The 22,878-nt window shown below is 62.6% G+C and overlaps 1 protein-coding gene across 1 annotated transcript; it reads left to right on the forward strand.

The window, feature by feature from the left end:
• Nucleotides 1-1,903: 1,903 nt before the first annotated feature.
• Nucleotides 1,904-21,751, forward strand: LOC309404809 (protein O-GlcNAcase-like; the record flags this gene model as incomplete). The annotated part of the gene is made up of 17 exons (XM_081999396.1): nucleotides 1,904-2,467; nucleotides 6,041-6,092; nucleotides 11,845-11,942; nucleotides 12,448-12,578; nucleotides 13,470-13,641; nucleotides 14,006-14,104; nucleotides 14,444-14,728; nucleotides 15,018-15,146; nucleotides 15,675-16,654; nucleotides 16,726-16,900; nucleotides 17,215-17,271; nucleotides 18,189-18,274; nucleotides 18,519-18,623; nucleotides 20,308-20,399; nucleotides 20,794-20,986; nucleotides 21,067-21,238; nucleotides 21,615-21,751. Exons 1-17 carry the CDS (start codon nucleotides 2,428-2,430, stop codon nucleotides 21,749-21,751), a joined length of 3,003 nt encoding a protein of 1,000 aa, XP_081855522.1. The 5' UTR covers nucleotides 1,904-2,427.
• Nucleotides 21,752-22,878: the final 1,127 nt, after the last annotated feature.

Consider the following 22,878-nt stretch of genomic DNA (forward strand, 5'->3'; position numbering starts at 1 on the left):
GGAGGAAAAAAAGGAAGTGAAGAATTAGAGGCCACTTAGCTCAACTTGTGGCAGGGGCTGTGCAGGCCATGAGGCAAAGGGGAAGCACGAGCGTGGCCTCTGCCCAGCAAGCCCCAGCCGTTGCTCCCTGTATATGAATAACCAGCCTGGTGGTGCCGAGCTGGCTTTCCTGCAGCGTTGTTGTCTGTCCTGCGCCCGGCACACAGTTTTTATTGCTGTGTGCGAGTCTTGTTATGAGACCCCTCTTCGGGGGCTGAGGCTTTAAGTGCTCTGGGCTCTCCTTGCTTTGCACAGCCCCCTCCATGCCACGCTGCTGAGCTTTGGGCAGACCTCGCTAGCCCGCAGTGCACTCTGATGGCCCCTTCCCTGCCAGGTCACCGCTGCTCGGTCGCTCTCAGGCTCCTTGCTGTTTTCATGGCCCAGACACCATGACTGGGCTTCCTAGCTCTACATTAACTTGCAGAGGGAAGAGGGAGATGCCACAGAGCCTGATTTTCTAGGCCTCTGATGCCTGCTCCTCCTGTGCAAGCCCATGCCTGTGTGTCATGTTTTAACCCGGCAGGTAGCTAAAACAACCACGCAGCCGTTCGCTCACACCCCCTGCAGCGGGATGGGAGAGAGAATCAGAAAAAAACCCAGGTAGAACCCATGGGTTGAAATAAAGACAGCTTAATAGGACAGAAAAAAAGGAAAGAATAATAATGATTATTCTAATAATAATGACAAAATATACAAAACAAGTGATGCACAGCACAGTTGCTCACCACCCGCTCACCGATGCCCAGTTAGTTCCCGAGCCACGGCGCCTCCCCCGCCAGCTCCCCCGGTTTCTATACTGAGCATGATGTCATATGGTATGGAATAGCCCTTTGGCCAGCGTGGGTCAGCTGTCCTGGCTCTGTCCCCTCAGCTTCCTGTGCACCCCCCACCCACTCGCTGTCAGTCCTTGACTGCTCAGCAACAACCCAAAACATCGGTGTGTTATCAACATTACTTTCATCCCAAATCCAAACCGCAGCGCTGTACCAGCTCTCAGGCAGAACATTACGTCTATCCCAGCCGAAACCAGGACGCTGGTTTAGGTGAACGGGCTGCAGGCGGTGACAGCTGCTGCGAGGGCACTTGGCAGGGCCCCACCGCGGGAGGGGAGCACCTCTGCGCTCCCCCGGCCCCAGCCCTCACGCTTGCCGGGTAAGGATGTTGTGCGCCTGCTCTGGGTAATGATGCTGCTGGCTGGGGAAGGCTGCAGGGGTGGCGCAGATCACAGGTGCCCCTTACAACGAGACTGACAAACAGGAACACGGTCAGAAAAAGAGCAGAGCAGCTCAGTGACATCAAGCACGCGGTCCTGCGTGTAGGCAGGTACCAGCGACTGTGCAGCTGCAGGACAGGGAACTAATGATGTGGCAGCACTTCCGCAAACCAGAACCTGTGGGACGGGGAGGATCATGAGCCAAACGTGTGTGAACAGCTCAGCACAGCGTGATAAAAGGCGAAGAGCGGCCTGATCTATGCAGGCAGGTGAGTCACGTGCAAGGCACATGAAACAGTCCTGATCCCATGGACCTGGCGAGCCGGAGAGGCCCCAGACCCCAGGCCCGGCACGGGAGAGCCAGCAGGGAAGGTGCCAGCTCAGTGATGAACACAAGGGGACAACGACCCCCGGCCACCGGGCCGGCTCTGGGGCCTGGGGCCTGGGGCCGTTGCGTCCCGGGAAGCGGCGAGGGCGGGAGGAACGCCTGCCCCGGGCCTGCGGCGGGAGAACACTCGCAGCCGGGGGACGGGGGCACCGAGCTAGGCCCCCGTGCCGGCGAGCGGCGGCCACTGCAGCCCCGTCGTGCTGCGCCGGCAGCACCGGGAGCGCGGGCCGGCACCGGGCTGCGGGTCGACGGCACCAGGCGCTGCAGCGGGCCGGGGAGGCGGCGGCTCCGCGCCGGTGGGGCTGCTGCGGGGCCGCCGAGGGCCCGCTCCAGCAGAGGGGCTCGGGCGTCTCCTCCCCGGGCGATCTCCGGGAAGGGCTGAAGCGGCCGGCCAGCCGCGGGGCGGTTTTGCCCGGGGGCTACGCGGGGGCGCGCCCTGGCCCCGCCGCGGCCCCACCCGCCGGGGCCGCCCCCTGCGCTGCGGCGGGCGCGTCTCCGCGGGGGAGGGCAGGCGGCGGAGCCGTCCCTCCGCGGGTCCCTGCGCGCACCCCTCCATCTCTGCGCGCACCCCTCCGTCTTCCGCGCATCCCTCTGTACCTCCTTGCACCCCTCCATCCCTCCGCGCATCCCTCCATCCCCCCGCGCACGCCCCCGCACACCCCTCCATCCCCCCGCGCACCCCTCCATCCCCCCGCGCAGCCTTCCGCGCACCCCTCCATACCTCCGCGCACCCCCCCGCGCACCCCTCCGCCCGCCCCAGCACCGGCAGGGCCGCTCCTGCGCGCGTATGGAGGGGCCGCCGCGCTTCCTCTGCGGCGTGGTGGAAGGTAGGTCCGTCCGCGGCGGGGGCTGGTGCCGCGCCCGGGCGTTGCAGGGGCTGGCCCGGTGCACCCAGGGCGAACGGGGGCCAGGAAGGGCCGCCGGGCCCCGAGCCGCGCCCGGGACCCCGGGTATGGGGGAGACAGGGCGCCGGGCCCCTGCGCAGCGCCCGATCTCTGCCCGGGGGCACGGGACCAGCGCGCCCCACGATGCCCCCCGGCTCTTCCCCGGAGCACTGCTGCGCCCCGCAGCCATCCCAGCACAGCCGTCCCGACCCGCGCCCCCGCTGCTCTGCCTCCAGCACCCCGCGGTGGGTTCTCCTCTGCCCGGGGTGCAGGGCAGCACCCCGGGGTGCACCCTTCCTGCCTCCCTGCCCGCGGTGCAGCGCGGCCACAGGCCGTGCCCAGCCTGGCCTGGGCTCTCGTGGCAGCTCTGCACGGCTCAGCCCTCTCCTTCGGCCCCAAGCCCTGTTTCTGCAGCACGGCACGTCTGGAGCTGGGCGAGGCCTGGCACCCCTAGGCAAAGGCTTCTCCACTTTTCCCGGCTGCACAGTACCCCGCTGAAGCCCGCTGCCCACTGCCCTGCCTGGCAGGAAGCAAAAGCACCATGCAAATAAACACAAAATACATAGAAAGTAGAGGGACAGGGAAGTTGATAGTAAAAAGAAAAGTGAGTCAGACAAGAATCACTGATGTAGGAAAGCTGACCTGGGAGCAGGACAGACGCTGCCGGCAGAGCTGCCCCAGGAGGAGGAGGTCCCCGGCGAGCGAGGAAGGAAAGGCATGCCTCACCCGGGTAGCACAGCCCTGGCAGGGAGCACACAGAGGTGCTGTGCTGGGCAGGCTGCAGAGCGGCGTGCGGCTGTAGCAGGGACAAGGATGGCCAGGACTGGCGTGTCCTGCACGGAGCCCCTGCTCCTCCTGACACCCCGGACATTGCTAGTGGCAGCCCGAGAGCACGGACGGACTGACGCCTGTGGGTGACTACATGTCGGAGATGAGAGGGGTTGGGCAACAGTTGGGGCCTAAGGACCTTGCTTCCCAATGTGTTCATCAGGAATTTGGTAACGGCTGTGAAGAAATTGCTGAGGGACATCCTAGACGGCCCAGAGTTCAGTCAGTAATGGTGTTGACGGATTAGTGATGTAGTGGTCTGGGCCATGGGAGAGCCAAGGTACAAATGCACAGCATCATTCATCAGTGCTCGTCTGTCTTCAGAAAAGCAGAGCACCGACATCACTCCTCTGGAGACGCAGTCACAGGTGCAAACAGATTTTTCTGGTACAATTTAAGCCACTTTACTGGGCAGAATACACTAGGATGGCATTTTCAATAGAGCTGCTGCTGGCAGGGCATGTGTAGGGGCCGGGTGTCACGCCTGCAGGGCAGCGGCAGTTCCAGCAAAGTGTGGGTGAGGCACTTGCAGGCAGGTGCTGTACAAGGACTCCTGGGACCTTGCTGTGAGCTGAGCAGGAGTTCCTATAGATTGGGAAATGGAAAATCTATTTATCATGGAAATACTTTCTTCGGGTGAAAAATGTGCTGGGATCCTTGAGTGGCCACAAATTTGGTCCCGTGCACAGTGGGGGATTGCCAGCAAGGTGAATATTATTTCAAAGTAGATGGAATAGCCGTGTAGATTACTGAGCCTCCCAAGCAGGTAGAAGATCCATCTGCAAAGAAGGTATCATTCCGCGCGTGCTGTGGCGCAACTTACCACACCATTGCCCAAGGTGTTGCTGGCTGCAAGGTGGGCTCCTGCCAAAGGGAGCAGGGCATCGGGGCCCCCCCAGGCAGACCAGCTCCGGTGCACTCAGGCGCTTTAGGGAAACGCGGGTGCTTTCCTGGCATGCTGGCCTCCGCTGGATGCCAAGAGCTGGTCATTTCTCCCAGACTGAAAGAGCCATTGTGACCTGCCCTGTGCACCCACCACCCGCTTCAGTGGACGCGTTCGCTTCCCTGCCTATCTGCTCCTGGTGGCCTTGACTGCTGGAAAGCACAATGTGGTTTAAAAGTTGCCCAGGATGCAGAGCCCATCCGGAATGAGGAAGCTGCCTTGGTGACTAATTGCTATCACTGTTCAAGACGTAATGCATTTTCCGTGAGACTGCATTGCAGCTGCCAGATCTTGCAGAGACTTGAAGTGACTGAAGATTCTTCTCTTGCTAAATTTCAAGTCTGTGCTGGAACACTTGCAGGTTCCCCTTAACCTCCTCTTTAAGAAGCTGTCAAATCTGCACCTCTCAAACCCATTTACCTGCCTATTCTCCCGTTGTCCCCAAGTGAACCGGCTTGCTTTCCACTGGGTATTCTTTCTCGCTGGCTTTGCAGACACCTCTGCGCTTCCCAGCTCTTTCTACATGCAGAAAGAGGAAGGGCCTTTCCTTGGAAGCGTTCCCCGTGGAACGGTGGAAGGGGTGCTGCGTGTCCAGCAGTGCCTCTGCTCGCTATACCCAGTCACAGGCCGGTTCCCTGCTGTGCAGAGCACACAGCAGGCTGTCAGCTGCTGCGGTGCTGCAGCCCCAAGCTTGTGTCAGACACCGGCACCCAGCATCGCCCTAAAGCCGGCAAGCAGCAGAAGCGGAAATGTTAAGAAACACTTGGGAATTTGCTGACTCCAGATCTGTATTTCCTGCATTTCCCTGCGCAGCACCCTTTGTTGATGTGAACCTTCCGGAAGGGCAATGTCCTTGCGGCCAGCCTTGGTGCTCCTCGATGCGTGTCTTTGTTAGCAGACAACTGGTAAGGCTGCTCCCTGGTGTCCTTTCCCTCTCTGGATTTTCCCTTTGCAAGCTTATGGGAATGGTGTTTTCCTGTGGGGGACGCACAAGGGGTCTGTGAAGCCCCCAGTGGAGAGGGGGGCCAGTGGAGCCCCAGTCCCAGCACTCGTGGGTATCCCCACAGGCTGTTTGTGTGCTCCTGATCTGAACGGCTTCCCGGGGGACAGGGATGCTGCTTCAAAGTCCTGCCCTGCTGCGATGCAGGTATGTGTTTGCAGGGTGTAGGGGAGAGCTGTGTCAGCGCAATTGTGGTGCAGCTTGAGTTGTACAGTGGTTAAAGACGGAGAGAGGAGCTTTTATAGCCCACAGGGGTGTGATGATGCTCTGCCTGACGCAGCCTGACGCTACTCGGACAGAGAGATGCAGAGAGACACAGAGCTGGTATCTGTAAAGAAGAAAATCCCCAGGCAGAAAACTCTAGGGTGGATGTGCAATAGCTCTGTGCTTTGGTGCATGCCAAAATCATGCTAGCGTGCCCTACGGCCTGGCCAGCCCGCAGCCGGCTCCTCTAGGCTTGGCTGTTACTGTGCAAATTCCCGCTCCCAGCTTAAGTGCTACCTTGTGCAATTCTTCCCAGCTGCCTGTCTCTGGAATGGTGGGGGCACGCACATTACACCCACCTGCCCGATCACCGATGCCCAGCGAGATCATAGCAGGGTAACAGGCGTCTGGAGTCCCCAGAGGCGAACAACCGGTGGATCTCTGCGTTCGAGAGCAGCCACGTAGGGTCGGCACAGGGAGAGACTCTGTTTTAAGGCAGTTACTGAGAACTGCATTTTGGGTTTTTTTTCCCCTTTTACAGGTTTCTATGGGAGACCATGGTCTATGGAACAGAGGAAACTTCTCTTTCGATGGCAAGTACCCTGAATTTTCCTCTCTGTGGCAGAGTGACAAGGTGGAAACGAGAGTGCTGTGGAGGCAGGAGCGGTGAGGGAAAACGTGCTGGAGGGAGGCTCCCGGGGCTGGCCCGCCTTTGGGACTCCGGGGCGATGGCAGCTTCTCCCAGGGCTGCTCCTCTGTCCCAGCACTCTCGCACCCGCGGATCCAGCCCGGAGAAAGACTCCCACGCCCTGGGCCCAGGTGCGGTGGCGGCAGGGTGGACGGACGGCCCAAGGACAGATGCAGGCTGCGCTGCCCTGTGCCGGCAGATGGTGCTGGGACTCTGCCGCAGCCCAGCTGCAGCCAGATGTGCTTGGCTGGGGGGCCCGGGCCGGGGCTGGGCGCCCCAAGGGAATGGGGTCTGGGGATGGGGCCCGGAGGGGGCTGGGCGGGCACTAGCCCCTGTGTGCCGGCGCGGTACTGCCGTGAGGGCACGGACCCCCAGGGAGCTGCCAGTGGGACAGGGTCAGACCCCCCGCCCGCGCCGTGCGAGGAGCTGCCGCGCTGGGAAGGGTTTGGAGAGGAGCCTGGGGGCTACGCGAGCCTGAAAATGCCGCCTCTGGAGGCACTTTCAGAAAAGCTGCTCTGCCCTGACGGCAGCACGGCGTGGGTCGGCTGGGGCAGCCCCTGCGCAGGAGGGGTGTCGGGGGGCCGGCGGAGGGGCTGGGGCCGGAAACGGGAGGTGAGCTCTGCCGGGAGAGGATGTGGGGGTGCTCAGCGGGCTGGAAGCCGACCTCGGGTGCTGACCGGGCGGGACGAGTGCCCGTCGCCTCGTCTCTGAACCGTGCGGGGCTGGGCCATGGCACGCGGCACCAGCCCCTGTGGGTGCGCTGGTCACAGGACAGCATGCTGCGTGCCTGCTGCCACCAGCAGCAAGCGGCCACTTCACCCTGGCCGGGGCCACCGTCCTGCACGGCCAGTGAGGGCACTAGGTGGGTGCTTCCAGCCAGCCCGGCCTCGCTGGAGCTGGGCTTATCGTTCTGGAAACAGACGGCACAGCAAACGCGCATCACTCCACCGTGGGCACAGGCGGCCGCTTTATCCTGAGACTGCATCCATACCTGCCGTGGGTGGTCCTTGTGTCCCTGTGAGTCCCCATGTATGTCCCCCCTGCGTGTCACCACGTGTCCCTGTGATGGAAGGATGCGGGCAGGATCTGCCACCCGCTGGTTGTCAGAATCACCTTGGGATGGGAGTTGATCTGTGCAGGAGGGAAAAGGCCCTCTCCTGGCATTTGCCACCTATGCACGGGCCACCAGTGGGGTGAGCTGCAGTGACAGTACCTGCCAGCGACCAACTGGGGCCCTGCGGGGCCCCCCGTGGAACATCCAGCACGAGCAGCATGGTGGTCACAGCCTGGGCAGCACAGTGGTCACAGCCTGGGCAGCACAGTGGTCACAGCCTGGGCAGCGCGGTGGTCACAGCCTGGGCAGCACAGTGGTCACAGCCTGGGCAGCGCGGTGGTCACAGCACGGGCAGCGCGGTGGTCACAGCACGGGCAGCGTGGTGGTCACAGCACAGGCAGCGCACTGGTGAGCACGGGTACTGCCCTGGTGATAGCACGGGCAGCGCACTGGGGATGGCGTGGAGAGCGTGCTGGTCACAGCAGGGGCACTGTGCTGGTGACAGCGTGGGCAGCGCGCTGGGCATGGCCCGGCAGGGGGCTGGAGGCGGCAGAGCCCTGTGCTGGTGCCTGTGCTGGTGATGGGCTGGCAGCCATGCACGGCATGGGAAATGTGCGGCCACGCTGTGAGAGTGCACTGGTGATGGTGTGGGCGGTCACAAGGGCAAATGAGGACTGTAGTGCAGGGACCAGAGATGCAGATACAGAAAAATGTAGCTTAGAGAATTTGGGGAAAGCGTGCAGGAAGGAAATCAAGATGTGCTGTTTTAAAGTATATGAGGAATGAGAAGGTCTAATGATGGCTTTGTCTGGCACTGGACTGGGATGTGTGTTCGCCAGTTTGCACGTGTGAGCGGTATGTTCATCGGTGGTTTTCTTCTCTGGAAAGAAACAAAATGAGGCACTTGTATCATGTGGTACATGAAGTGCTTTCCAGTCTGTGGGAAAAAGTAAAACATCAGCTGCTAAGAAGGATAAATAAAAATAAATATATCAGATGGCTTTCATACAGAAGTGCCAAAAGAGCTGTCTAGGGAGGTGTCTGTCCCGTCATGATAATTTCCAGTGAGTCTTGGATTGCTGGGGAGATTCTGGAAGCAACTGGTGCTTTTTGAGGCCAGAAAGGGCCGTATGACAGTGCAGTCTGATCTCCTGAAGCAGGCAGGCCCCGATCTCTCCCAGAGCTGCTTCTCTTCAGCTCTGGCTGCAGTGGAGCATCTGGAGAGCCGGAGACCTTTCCTCTCCCCTCTCGCCCAGATGTGTGTCCCGGTGAGCCACCCCCGGATCCCACCATGTCCCTGGCTGCCAGGTGTGGCTTTGCTCTCCTCCGGAGCGCTGGTGGGCTGAGCCTTTCCCTGGGGGTCGAGCAGACTGGGCTCCAAGACTCCATTGCTCACAGGCTTTCCACCTCTGTCTGTGTGTGGCTCCTTGACAGACCCACTCTAGTTTATCAGCACCCTTCCCATGCCGTGGCCACCGCTCTGGCAGCACCGGCAGCCAGCACAGAGGTCACTGAATCTCCCCAGTCCTGCCTGACACTCTGCAGCGATTCATCGAGGGCTCTCTCTTACCCTGAGTTATCAGAGCACTGCAGAGGACACTGATGCTCAACTAACGGCTTGTTATGTTAAGTTGTTACTTCGGACACCGTATCTTCTCTATTCTTTTACCTAGGTAGGACTTTATGCCTGGCTGTATTGAGTATCCTGCTTGCTGAAGCCCAGCTTAACGGCCATTTCAAATCCCTCCGAGTGCTGTATTTGCTCCTTTATTCTCCACTTACTTGGTCTTTGCGACCTGCAAACTGCACAGGCGCAGCGTGCTGCCATGGGTTCACGCTTGCCGAGCTCTGCTGCCCACGCTGCCGGAGTTCTCCTTCAGCACTCACCGTTTTTCAGCACTCGGGGGCTCCCCACCTGCAGGCTTGGCAAGAATCTTGCAGTCCCAAAGAGTTCCTCCGACAGGCCTTTTAATGTCTGTGGGTCAACGTTAGCGTGACCCTGTTAGATAAGGGAGTGCCTGGGTTCGACGTGCAGGAAGGGATTCCTCTGCCTCGCGCTGTCCCTGTCTCCCTGCGGGGAGCAGCGGTGCAGGACGCGTGCGCTGCCGGGCGGGCGCCTGAGCCGCCCGGGAGATGTGTCCCGGGGGCCCTGCAGCTGGAGGAGCAGCACCGCTGGGCTCGGGTCCCCCGCATGCACTCCTGCACGGTGCTCGACGGGCGGGAGGGCGGTCAGGTACCTCCGGCCCGCGAGCCTCTGGCTGGGCTTGGCTGAGGGATGAAGGAGCTGGGACCGGGTTCAACCTGCGACAGCTACAGTAAGGGGTGAGCACATACGTAGCGCACGTTACTGTTGGTGGACTAGGAATTGGCTGGATGGCTGCATCCAAAGAGTTGCAGTCAATGGCTCAACGTGCAAGTGGAAACCAGTAACGAGCGGTGTCCCCCAGGGGTCCGTACTGGGACCAATGCTATTCAATATCTTCATCGCTGACATAGTGGGATCGAGCGCACCCTCAGCAGCTGACACCAGGCTGAGTGGTGCGGCCATCGCCTAGAGGCAGGGGATGCCATCCAGAGGGACCTGGGCAGGCTCGAGGAGTGGACCCACGAAAATCTCATTAAGTGCAACAAGGTGAAGTGCAAAGTCCTGCACCTGGGTTAAGGCAACCCCCAGTATCAGCACAGGCTGGGGGATGAAGGGATGGAGAGCAGCCCTGCCGAGAAGGACTTGGGGGTACTGGTGGGTAAAAAATTGGATGTGAGCCGGCAGTGGGCTCACAGCCCAGAAGGTCAGCTGTATCCTGGGCTGCATCAGAAGCAGCATGGCCAGCAGATTGAGGGAGGTGATTCTGCCCTTCTATTACACTCTGGTGAGACCCCACCTGGCCCCCCCCTTCCAGGGGGCTTAGGAGAAAGAAGGGGACAGACTCTTTACCAGGGTCTGTCCTGACAGGACAAGGGGCAACAGTTTTAAGCTGAAGGAGGGTTGATTTAGATTGGACATAAGGAAGAAATTCTTTACTGTGAGGGTGGTGAGGCACCGAAACAGGTTGCCCAGAGAATGCCTGAGAGTGTTCAACACTAGTTCGGATGGGGCTTTGAGCAACCTGATCTAGTGAAAGATGTCCCTGCCTGTTTGCAGGGGTTGGACTGGATGATCTTTAAAGGTCCCTTCCAACCCAAACCCTTCTGTGATCCTATTGCCAGCAGCTCATGGATTCCTTGTAAAAGGGCTTCGGTCAAAGCAGAGTTACTGCTGATGCCAGGCACTGCACCTTGATGGATCCACGTCCCCGTTACCGTGGCGGTGCCGGACCCCACATTAACTGGGTGCAACAGAGCGGGGCGCAGGCTCTCCGGAGCTGCTCTGTGAGCCTGGCTGGCAGGGTGTGCCCAGCGGCTGCCGCAGAGCTGCTGCTGGCGGCCTGTGCCAGCCCACAGTGGCAAGTGGCGTGCACGTCATCCCGGCAGTAAACACGCAGCCCGCTCTGGGCCCCCCTCTACAGAAACGCCACCGAACGCAGCCAAAGAGAGGTGTTTGTGCAGCAGCTGGGCAGGCGGTGCAGGGCACGCCTGGCCGCAGCGCGAGGAAGGGGAGGCCGGGGCAGGCAAGGGACAGCCCAGCGGGTGTGAGGAGGCTGCAGCCTGCGTACCCAGAGCCGGGCTGGGACTGCAGCGCTGGTCTTGTGCTGGTGTCTTACTGGAGAGGAGATGGAAAAACGCAAGAGCGCAAAAGAGCCGCAGTGAGACCCAGTAGCTCCAAAAACTTGTAGGGCCATAGCTTTGAAGGTCTTGACCTGTTCAAGCGTTCAAGGCATGATCTGGGAATGGTGCAGCAGGCGTATGGGACTGCTGGTGGAGTCAGGCCAGCCTGCAGACAGGGCACGGGCTTTTCAAGGGGATAATGTGAGGGGGTCTACAGTGGTGAGGGCTTGCCGGGTGTTTTTGGTTCTCAGAGAGGTACCCTGGGCTGAGTCCTCCAGGCCAGACCGTGCCTCGCAGGCACACCCCGCTCCCAAACACTGAGCTTGGGGGAGCGGTGAGGTGCCAGCTCTCCGGGGTGTCTCCTCTGGTCCTGCTTCGCAGAGACCCCTCACATCCAGAGGCACAACTAGCTTGTACATACCTGCTTCATCTGGAGTTGCTTGTCACAACAGGCCACCTTGCAGCCTGCCTGTTTGGGCTACAGGCAAGTTTGGTTCTTGATTAAACAATTAGAAGGATAGCTGAAGAGAAAAGGAAAAGAAACCCTCCCCAAACGTGCTTGCAGAAGATGCTGAGTGCTTCCCAGGGTCTCGCTGCAGGCCCTGAAGGCGCTGCTGCAGAGCTGCCGGGGCGGTTTGGCCTGCTGGAGCCCCCCAGCCGGAACCCCGGGCTGCGGCCGCCTGCAGACCACTGAGCTGCTCCCTGTGCCGGGGAAGAGCCGCGGCTCCGCAGCCTGGGGGCTCTGTGCGAGTGGAGGCTGCACGTGGTGCGGCTCCGGGGAAGGAGAGGGCACCACGAGCCGAGGAGCTCTTGGTGTTGTGGGCTGGCACCTGCCTGGATGCCTCTTCGCAAAGAGCCCGTCTGGAGCCTTGGGTGACGCCTTGTCCTTGCTGCACAGGCTGAAACGCTGCGGGCTGAACTGCTACATGTACGCACCCAAGGATGAGCTGAAGCACCGGCTGCTCTGGCGAGAGCCCTACGCCGCGCCTGAGGCAGGTAGTGGCTCTGCGGGGCCCCAGCACGGGCGGGCTGCGGGCGTCACAGCTCCTCAGGGGTGAAGCATGGGCTGCACCTCAGCCAGGGCCAGGCTGGCTGTTACCGCCCTTCCTGCCGGGAAACCTGCCCACTGCAGGGAGCCCCACAGGCACTGCCGAGTGCAGGGAGACCCCCAGACCCTGCCCGGTACAAGGAGCCTCCCTAGACCCTGCCCATCCCATGGAATGGCCTATGAGCCCACCCGGCATGGGAAGCTGCCCACGTGGGTCTCCAACAATATGGTCAAATAGGCCAGGGCCCACGGACCCTTGTGGAGAGTCCTCTGTGTCCCAAGGGACTGGAAACGGGCTCCTCTGGACCTCTCCCCTCCAGACGCTCTCTCGTGCCTCCCAACACCCCCAGCTCCTTCTTTTTGGGCCGCTGTGGTTCCCCCTCCCTCCGTTCCTCGTCTCCCTCCATCCCGTGCCTCCCAGCGCTCACAGCACCCCCTCCACTTTGTCCCCAGCCCGCATGCGGTCTCTCATCGAAGCCGCCCGAGAGCAGGGCATGGAGTTTGTTTTTGCCGTTTCTGCTGGCCAGGACATGGTGTTTTCAAGTGCCAGGGATCGGCTCCTGCTGCGGCAAAAACTCAGGCAGGTACCGTGGGCCGTTCCTTCATCCCACCACTCCCAGGCGAGGGGTGTGCATGCTTGTGTGTGGGCTCCGTGCCCACCCCAAAGGCTGGCGTGGGGCTGTAATCCCCTCCTGCTGCTGCGCATCAGGGAGCAGCTCTGTGGGGTGCCCGGTGGCAGAGCTGGTGGTGTCCCTGTCATGGCAAGGCAGAGCTGAGGGCTCCGTGGGATGCCTGACGGTGAGTGGGCAGCGCTGGGGGCAGGAGAGGCACCTGCCAAGCCCCAGAGATTGCTGGGCAGCACCGGAGGCTGGTGCAGGCTGGTGCTGAGTCCCCGGTCCTCAGCGAGGGTAAAGAGCTGCCGACACGGCGGGTTTGCTCCTTTGGCAGCTGCAGCTCTCCACGGCACAGCCGAGGCAGCAGCTGCACTGCGCTGCGCCATGCCCGGCCGCCTCTCCGGCCGCCCCCGCCAGCCCCGGCGCAGGGAGCACGCCGCGGGGCTCCGCGTGCTGCAGGGCAATGCAGGGGTGCGGCGTGGGGGGAGCAGATGTGGCGGGCGGTGAGCGGGGCTGCCCAGCAGCGGCACAGTGGGAGCGGGCTCTGGGCCACTGCAGCACGGACTACGGTTTGAAAGGGCTCCTGGCCCACGGCAAACACGGCTGTGCCCAGGGCTTGGAGCAAGGTAGGCTGCGGCGGTGGAGCTGGCGTGCGCCCGCAGAGCGGCTGGGCCTTGTGCGCGACGTCCGCTGGGCAGGCGCGGGGGACCTGGCAAGGGCAGCTCTGCTCGCCCCGTCCCTCTGGGCGCCCCAGACCTCTGCTGTCCGTATGGGGCCCAGGCAGGAGGGGCTCGTCAGGGCTCGCTGCCGCCTTTCTCTCCGCTGCCCAGGGACCCTAGCAGCCTGTGCCCATGCCCACAGGTGGCTGCCATGGGGTGCCACTCCTTCGCACTGCTCTTTGACGACATCGACCCCTGCATGTGCCAAGCTGACAGAGACGCCTTCCCCTCCTTGGCGCAGGCCCAGGCCTCTGTGGCCAACGAGGTGTACGAGGAGCTGGGCCAGCCCTCCGTCTTCCTCTTCTGCCCTACAGGTACTGCCTGCAGCCGTGCGGCCCCAGCCACCCGCCCCTGGGAGACCAGTGCTTGGCCAGCCATGTCACCCCACAGCAGGCCGGGGTGCTCTTCGGCTGCCTGCACCCAGCACCCGTGTCTGCTGAGAGCTTACTGCCCTGACAGCCTCCATGGCTGCCCCCAGCCCCCTCATGCTTCTGCAGGAGCCCTGGAGATCTCAGGACTCAGACAGGACCAGGCTGCAGATGGGCTGGCGTTCCAGCAGCCGCACAGGCTGTGTCCCCTGCACCCTGCACCTCCCCAGCCCCCGTCCATTGATCCCAGGCAGCCTCTCCTCTCCCGGTCTCTCTGCCGCTCAGGAGGTGCCCTGTGCTCTCTCCCCAGAGTACTGCAGCTCTCTCTGCTCCCCCAGCCCCAGCCAGTCCTGCTACTTGCTGACCCTCAGCCAGGAGCTGCTCCCAGGGATAGGTGTCATCTGGACAGGTGAGCGCCTGGCCCGGCGCCGTGGGGCACGCAGCCCCGTGCGGCTGCGCAGCCTGAGTCAGCAGCTGCCAACCCTGCAGCCGCGGGCCCTGTCCTGAGAGAGGCGCCAGCAAGTGGCCCCCGTTGCGATGCCTTCCAGCATCAGGGTGTGCAGCCCCAGCCAGGCAGTGGGTCAGGCTGTGGGTTGGCTCTCCTTCTGGCTGGGGAGGGTGGAGTGGGGGGACTTGACCCTCATCGCCATGCTCAGTGCCCTGATGTGCGCGTGTCCCTGTTGTGAGCGTGCATGGCGGACTGTGCTGCCTATGTGCTCCACACACAATCCATGCTATGATGCTCCAGGCCCAAAGGTAGTGTCGCAGGAGCTCTCAGCCACGCTGCTGGACGAGGTGGAGAGCGTCCTGCGGCGTCGCCCCATCGTCTGGGACAACCTGTATGCCAACGACTATGACTGCAGACGTGTCTTCCTGGGCCCCTACACGGGACGTGCCCCCGGCCTCATGCCCAGGCTCCGTGGGCTGCTCCTCAACCCCAACTGCGAGCTCCAGGCCAACTTCATCCCCATACACACATTGGGCAGCTGGTTTCGGAGCGAGCTGGGGAGCTGTGCCCACCCTGATCACACAGGTACCTGGCCCCAGCACCCCAGGCGGCTCCATCCGTGGGGCCCCAGTGCCGGCAGCGAGCTCGTGCACCCAGGGCAGGGCCCTGCCCATCGCTGCCATGGCCTTGCAGGCTTTCCTGCACGGCAGCCTGGGTGAGGTGTCTCAGGCTGGGCACCACCCGAAATCCCAGGGCATGGGATCCATCCTGGGGGCATCTTCTGGGGTGGGGGGCTGCCCCCCCAGCGTGACGTGGGATAGCTCCGTCAAGCAAAGGGTGGAGCTGCCCAGGCTGATGAGCTCCAGTTCCTCAGGGATGGAGACAGCGGCAGCCCCGGGGGACAGCCAGGCCCCGCAGAAGGGCAGCTACAGCCCCCAGGAGGCCTTGGAGCTGGCGCTGCGAGACTGGGTGGCTGAGGTAAACCGGCAGGCCTTGGGGCCAGGTAGGTGCTGATCTCCCCCCGTGCAGCATCCCTCACGCCCTCCAGAGCCCCGCAGCGGCTCTGCTGGGAGCGTGGAGGGGCGAGGGAGCCCGCGTCCTGCCTGTGTGGGTGGGGTGCTTGGTCTGGCATGGCAGCGGGGTCTGTGTGTGGTGGTGGGCAGCCATGGGTGTCCATCATGCTGTGCTGCCCCGTGGGTGCTCCCGCCTGGCCACGCCCCAGAGGAGGTCTCCTCAGCTGGCAGTGTGGGAGCCTGGGCCATGATTCGGCTCTGGAAAAGGGGGTTCAGCCAGGTGCAAGCTTGGTGTCTCACAATGTTCGCCTCTGTAAAACCTGTGGCCTCACCAGCCATGGAGGCCTGAACTCCAGAGCACAGAGCTATGCAAAGCCCACGGGCCTGGCAGCTCCCCGGTCCCTGCCAGCTTGGAGATGGAGCTTCCCAGCATGGCTGCTCTCAGGGCTGTCCTGCCCCATGGGCAGCAGTTTCCATGCAGGTGCCAGAGGGGCTGCCTCCTTGCTCCTTTCTGCCAGGAGGAAGGAGCCCAGGACACCCCAGAGTCAGCCTCAAGGGAGGAACAAGGCTGCAGCCCAGCACCACGGGAGGATGGGAGGTCACGCTCGACCCTGAGGCCCACGACTCTGTTCTCAGTGGGGCAGACCAGCATGGCCCTGAGCCCTGCAGCACAGCACTAGGGGAGCGGAGGAAGGAGGTGACCTCAAAGCCCAAGAAGGGCAGTGGGAGCAGGACCCCAGCTGGTGGTTGGCGAAGCCCCACGAAGAATGGGGACCAGCTCACCATGGGGCGCAGAGGGAGCCGTGAGCCCTCCTTTGCTCTGGCCAGCACAGCTGGGAGTCCCCAGTCCGCAGGAACCCCGGTGGCTCTCCACAGCCCAGGACCCGCTGTGTGCTGCAGCAATGGGGCCAACACCAGCCAGAACCTTCCCTTACCCACCAGTGATGCCAGGACAGGGGGTGGCAGCCCTCCCCAGCCCCCCAGCAGTACCCAGCCTGAGGCCAGCAGGGCTGACATGCCCCAGACACACCCAGGGGCTGGTGCCAGCCCTGGGCCCCCAGCGCCACCCATGGATGGGGCTGGTGCCAGCCCTGGGCCCCCAGCACTGCTCACTGATGAGATTGGTGCTAGCCCAGGGCCCACAGCAGCATTGACCCCAGAGGAGGCTGGGACCAGCCCCATGGCCATGCTGACCATGGAGGAGGCTGGGTCTGGCCCCAGCATACTGCTGATCCCCAAGGAGGCCACGTCCAGCCCCATGGCACTGCTGACCCCAGAGGAGGCCAGGTCCAGCCCCATTGCACTGCTGACTTCAGAGGAGACCAGGACCAGCCCCACGGTACCGCTGACTCTGGGGGAGATGCGGATGCTGGTGGAGCTCTTCTACCTGCCCTACCATCATGGGCCACTGGCACAGCATCTCCTGGAGCACTTTTGGTGGCTCCAGGCAAACAGCCTCAGCGTGGGTGTCCCGGCCACCGCACCAGATGCCTGTGGGGTAAGGCTGGTCCAGGTGCTGCTGTGGGATGGTGCCTGTCACGGTTCTGCTGACACCTGGTCCATCCACAGGGCACATGGTGGCGCAACCGAGCCCAGTCCTTCCAGCTGCTCTGCGGTCAGACTTGCCGCCTGCACAGCCGCTTCGTCAGCAGTGCCGGACAGGCGCTGCTCTACGACCTCCACCCCTACCTCTGGGACATCCGCAATATGCTGTTGGCCGCCAGTGCCTTCGTCCTCTGGCTGGGTATGTGGCTGATGCCAGCCTGAGGCCAGCCCCTGTGGCCCCTTAGCACGTGTTTGCACCCTGGCCAAATCCAGCCATGTTGACATGCAGAGGCCCCGGGCACTGTGGCACACCCAGAGCACCTGAAGCGTCTTCTGTGGTGATCCACTGTTTCCCACCTAAAGAGGTGAAGGTGTCTGGGACCCCTGCCCAGAGGTCTGGGGTCTCTGTGTCCAGCCAGGGGTGCCAGGGTCTCTCCTGGGAGTGCACCTCTCCTTGACACCTTCCCCACCACTGACCCATGTCCCATGCTCACCACCTTGCCTCTTTTGCAGATGGCCATCTCCTCCGCAACCCTGACCCCAAGGGCACCTGGGGAAGCTGCTTTGGCTGTAAGTATGGGTGCTGCCTTGGCTTGCGTGCCCGGGTGGCGGGACCCTGGCTGCCGCCCTCCGTCACCTCGCGCCCCACAGTGGCAGCCAGCACACGCCATCGAGCTGCCCCTTCCCACCTTCTGCCTGCTGAGCGGAACAGGAATGGCCATGAGAAGGTGGGCATCACTGCGTGCCCTGACACACCGAGGCAGGATGGGGCACTGCTGCTGGGGCCAGGGCGGTCATCAGAGCACTCTTCACCAACTCTTCAGTCTAGAAAGAAGTCCTATTTCTAGGACGTGGTTCCTCAGCCCTTTTAATCCAAGGACCCCTTGGTAGAAGGGATCCATGGAAGCAGTAATGCTCCAGATGACAGAGCTGAGGCTGGATTTTGAATGCCTGTGCATCACTTTGGAAGCCCCTGTTCCTCTGGTTTAGGGTTCCCTAGTTGCTCTGTGGGCCTTGTGACCTCTTACAAACCAAGAACTGTTACCAGATGACAACCTGAGGTGGGGCTATGTGCCTTGAACCGCTTCCACAAGGAAGCAGCCGCACGCAGGGCAGGTTCCCGCAGGCGCTGCAGAGGTTGCTGGCTGGGCAGCAAAGCAGTGTGCTGCTCTCTGTGCCAGGCTGCAGCTTTCCAGCTGTAGCCAGGAGCTGCGTCTTTACCTTATACCTTTCATGGAGGCAAGATCATTCCTTTCCCCATTCCCTCACTGCTAGCCCTGTTGCGGAGGGTGTGCTGCTACCCCGATGCACGGGGCTGGCTGCCCAAGCCCAGGCGAGGTCCCATGCCCAGCTGCACGGCCGTGGGCACAGGTGCTTGGAGCTGGGACCTGTGTGGATCGTGATGTTGCTGTGAGATGGAGGCTGATCTCCCCTGGCCCAGCAGGTTTTTGTTCACCTTGCATGTGTCTGTCTCCTGCTGCCTCCAGGGTGCCAGAGCACCACTGCCCCAATCCTTCCAGGGGGGGACGCTGAGCCGTGGGCGCGTCGTGGGGGCCTCTTTGGAGAGCTGCAGGTGAGAGCATGCCCATCACCGTGGGGGCTGACGGAGCCGTTGGGAAGCCAGGATCCCAGCTGCTGCTCCTGGCCCTGCTGCTGGGTTGCTGCGAGCTTGGGAAGGCAGAGCTGGCCTGGGCCTCTGTGCCTTGGCTGCGGCTCCTGGAGTTTAGGGCGCTTCAGAGGGACCCTCCTCCTGCTGCCTCCTGGACAAGGTTTGGAGCCAGGACAAGCTGCTCCCTGACAGACTGGATCTCTTCCAGGCTCTGCTGCCCGTGGGGAACAGCTGTGACCTCTTCTACCACCCACCTCCGCTCTTCCCATCCAGCCAGCTGTACCGCCTGCGCCCGCTGCTGCCCTTGGACAAGGTGGGAGCCATGGACCGAAGCGTGGCCAGAGCTCAGCTCTGCATGGCCTGTGCTATACGTGCACTCATGAGATGGGTGCTGAGCCCAAGACAGCTTGGAGGTGGTGCAGGTGGGAAGGGACCTCTGGGGTCCAGCCCCACTCAGGGCAGGCCAGCCTGGGGCAGGTCACCCAGGGCTGTGCCCAGCAGCGTGTCAGCCCTCTGGGCTGGAGAGTGGGTGTTGTGGCCAGCAGCCTTGGCGGCAACCATCACCAGCCTCCCTGCAACGAGCACCCAGGCACAGCCCCTCCAGGCAACCAGCAGCAGGAGAGGGAGACCCGGCTCCTAAGTGAGCTGCAGGCACAGCCACAGATAAACTGGCACAGACTCAGGGCTGCCCGATTGCGAGGGTGGATCTCTAGAGCACCCCCAGCACTGATTGCCGGTGGCAGCCGCGAGCAGATGCCAGGAAAGATCCAGCACAGAACAAGTCTGGCTGGCGACCTCCTGCAGCCATCATTAGTCTGCAGCTCTGGGCACTGCCTGAGCCTGTTGAGGTTCATCTCCAAATCAGTCCCTTCCTCAAACTCCCATCCAGTTTACAGGATGATTCCCCACTGGGGAGGCAGCAACCTCTGTCAGCTGTGACCTGCTTGCTACCAGCCCCCCCGCTCTGTCTGACATCCCAGCAGTTCGATGGGATGGGGAGGGAAAGCGGGAATTTGGAGGTGGGTGGACACACAAGTTAAACGGCTGGCAAATCCAGCAGAGCCCTGGATTCCCCATGTACTGCGCAGCCTGCAGCGAACACCCTGCTTCCTCACCCTGCCGCCTCTCCCAGCTAAAGGAAATGCCAGCGCTGCAGATCCAGCCATCACGGACACAACTGCACCTCCCCGCTCCATGCAGCGGCTGGCAGCGCACAGCCGCAGTGCCTGCAGATAGCAGGGAGGAGCTGCAAGCGCATGAGAGCAGGTTCTATGAGGCTGCAGCTGCCACCAACTCCCACCGCCAGAGCTTGTTTTCGATTGCCTGTTGTCAGATTTCATCTGATCAGGCTAAACTTTAAGATGTCAAGTGTCTGTGTCCAGTGAAACTTTGAGAAAAAATCCAGCTAAGCGCTTCAGCCTGTTCTGGGAACGGCACTCAGAAGGGTGCTGTCCTGCCCTTGTCGTTCAGTGGTTGGGGCAGCTTTTATTGGGTTGTTCTGTTTGCTGGTCCTGTGAGCAGCAGCAAACTCAAATCTGACCAAGATGGGAAATTTTGAGCTGTCCCACTTTGCACATGCTCTGTGGAGACCCAAGTTTCAGCGTTGCTGCCGTTCTGGCCGCTCTGCGCATGCTCCATCCCAGGGCGAGCCACGATTCTTCAGCAGCTGCTGCTCATGGGTGCCTGCCTGGAATGGCATTTTCTCGGTTTGAAGCGCGGCCATGCTATGGTCACACAGATCAGAGGCCAGCGGAAGGTGGTGCACGGTGCATCACTTGCCGCAGACGCCAGCGCCCTTGACGGCCGAAGCACTTACCTTCACACCTTTCCCTGGCCGGGACGCTTGGAGTCCCTCTTCACGGTCAGCTCAGGCAGTCGCTGGTACACCGTGCTCCGTCGGGCTGTGGCGCGGGCAGCAGGCAGCTGAGGGGCAGCAGTGGGGCAGGGATTGGGCAGGGTAGGCAGAGCCAGGGCTGAGGGGGATCTGGGTCTTCCAGGGAGAGCTTTACCGAATGTGCCGGGAGAGTTTGGACTGTGACCCCAAAGTCGCAGAGGTCCTCGCAGCCCACCCCGATCTCCTCGGGGACAGGTGAGATGTGGCCCCTCTGGGACTCTCTTGCCGGGCGCCTGCCAAGCCCGGCCACGTGCTGGGTGATGCAGGGCCGCGGTGTGAGGCAGCGGCCTCTCCTCGCATCCCTGCAGGGCCTGGCTCTGCCTGCACCCTGGCTGGCGATGGCCTCACCCTGCGGGAGGGTGTGGGGAGGGCAGTCCCACTGCATCATGGCAGCCGCTGTGGGGATGGCCCTGCTGTCCAGCCCGGCTGCAGGGGCACTGCGGTGGCTTCCCTTGGCTGAGGGCTTCTGCTGGGGGCTCTCAAAGGGATGGTCCGGTGGGCGCAGGGGTGCTGTCCCGCTGGGCTAGGAAGGAGGAGGCTGGCTGGTCTCCAGGAGGCAACTCGGTGGTGCTCCTGCTCTGGCTGGCAGGCTGCTGGGCAGCTTCCTGACCCTGAGCCCCGAGTACACGTTTGTGCTGGAGGATGAGGGTGGTCTGTGCGGCTACGCAGCCGGAGCGCTCTGCGCTGAAGACTTCCTGCAACAGCGAGACAGCAGCTGGCTGCCAGCCATACGGCACAAGTACCCCCAGGACCTGGGTGCAGATGCCCCAGCTCTGGGACAGGTAAGGGGGCACCTGGAGCAGAGGGGAGCGGGTATACTGGGGATGAAGGGGGTTCCCTCACTTGTGTGTGTCTCCTGCAGGATGCCCTGGAGGAAGCACTGCTCTTCTTCCATGCAGAGCCACCGGCTGTGCCCCTGCCTGTGCTGCAGCGCTTCCCCTCCCTGGTGCAGCTGGGGACAGCCCCCCGCGTGCTGGATGTGGGGGCCGGCCGCAGCCTGGCTATCTGCCTGCTGAGCGCACTCAGGGCCAATGGTGAGCATGACTTCCCCATGCTGGGGGGACTGAGCCCCCCTTGATCCAGCACAACCCTGTCCTGACTGCTCCCTCACCCATCCAGAGCTGGGAACCAGCCCCACCTGCACCCCACCTCTCAGCACGGGACTGGGGTAGCCCTCACTGGGGCTCCCCGTCCCCTCTCGGACACAGTCTGGCCCCCAGCTCCCAGGCGCTGTGCCCTCCCTTTGCCCCAGGGGACACGTGGACCTGTGTCTCAGGGCATCACACAGGCACCCAGCGCCAAAGGGCAGTGGAGAGTCTGACTTCCTTGTGGAGGAGGCCCAGCCACCGGCCCCAAGCCCCAGCGCTGGGTTCCCGGTGCCAGGGGCCTGACCTCTCGCCTCCTTTCCAGGGTCACGGGGAGTGTTTTGCGAGGTCAGTGCCGCTGACTGGCAGCAGCTGAGCTTCTACAGCAAGCTGGGCTTCGTCGCCCTGCCAGTGGCCTGGGGCAGCTCCCCTGGCACTCGGCTCCTGGGACGTCTCCTCTGAGCATGCTGTGTTGGGTGCGGGCACAGGGAGGCAGTGCCACGGGACAGGCTGAGCCCCCACCCCATGCAGCATCGGCCTGAGGGAGCAGGAGCAGAGGGGCACCTTGCGCAGAGCAGGTACGCATGGTGGGGGGACACGGCCTGGGGGTGAGCAAGATGTCACTGGGATGTGTGCAGGGGACTCAGCTGTGAGGGTCCTTGGGCAACAGAGAGCTATTTCTGCCATCTCGGGAGATTTGGACATCAGGGCCCCTCCACTCCTTCCCCCGACTGTTCCTGCTTGCTGAACCCTCCACCTTCACCGGGGAGCCAGTGACACCCCCAGGCTGTCTGCAGACCACCAGGCCTGGTGGGAGTCACATGGGCGGTATTTAGGGTGATGGTCTTGGAGCATGGCACAGTGTATTAGTGCTGAGGGCACGTTCCAGTCCCGCAGGCTGGGCTGTCCAGCTCTCTCCATCCCCTGCGTGGCCCTGGGCTGGGTAGCTGGTGCCGGGGCTGGCTTTTGGCACCAGGGACCTGCTTAGCTGTATGGACCGATCTGGTATGGGACACAGTGAGGCAGGCACTGCCTCTGCTGCCCAGGGGCTGAGGGAAGTGCTGTCCTTGGCAATAAAGCATTTGCTGGGCTCTCACCACGGCTCATCTCTTGAGGGAAAGTGTTGGGGTACCAGCATGTCCCTCTCACACCCTCATGCCCAAATTTCAGCCAGCCCTGCCTGTCCACCTCACACCGGCTGTTGTTACAGCCTGTCCTGTGTAACCCCAAACGAAGCAGCTCCCCACCCTTCTGCCTCTCCAGCTGCTCGCCAGGCTTCGGCCTCCCCCCACACCCTGCTCCAGGAAGGAGCTCCAGGCGCTGGTGGCACGTGCTCACAACAGGGCTCCCCACGGGGCTGGGCAGACCCCAACCTTGTGGGATGGGGCTCTCCTGTGGGATGGGACCCCCCGGGCCTGGGCCTCCCCCGTGGTCACAGCTGCCTTGTGGGTCTGGGGGCCGTGACGCCCGGGACAGGCCATCCTGCTGCAGCCTCTGGGAAAGCGCTGGGGGCCGGGGGGGAAGGAGCAAACCTCGCTGAAGGTTTCTCCCCTGCGCCCTGCGGAGCTGGCTACCCCCCGGCTGCAGCC

Source organism: Phaethon aethereus, assembly GCF_964289735.1.
Source record: "Phaethon aethereus genome assembly, chromosome: 4".
NCBI lineage: Eukaryota > Metazoa > Chordata > Aves > Phaethontiformes > Phaethontidae > Phaethon > Phaethon aethereus.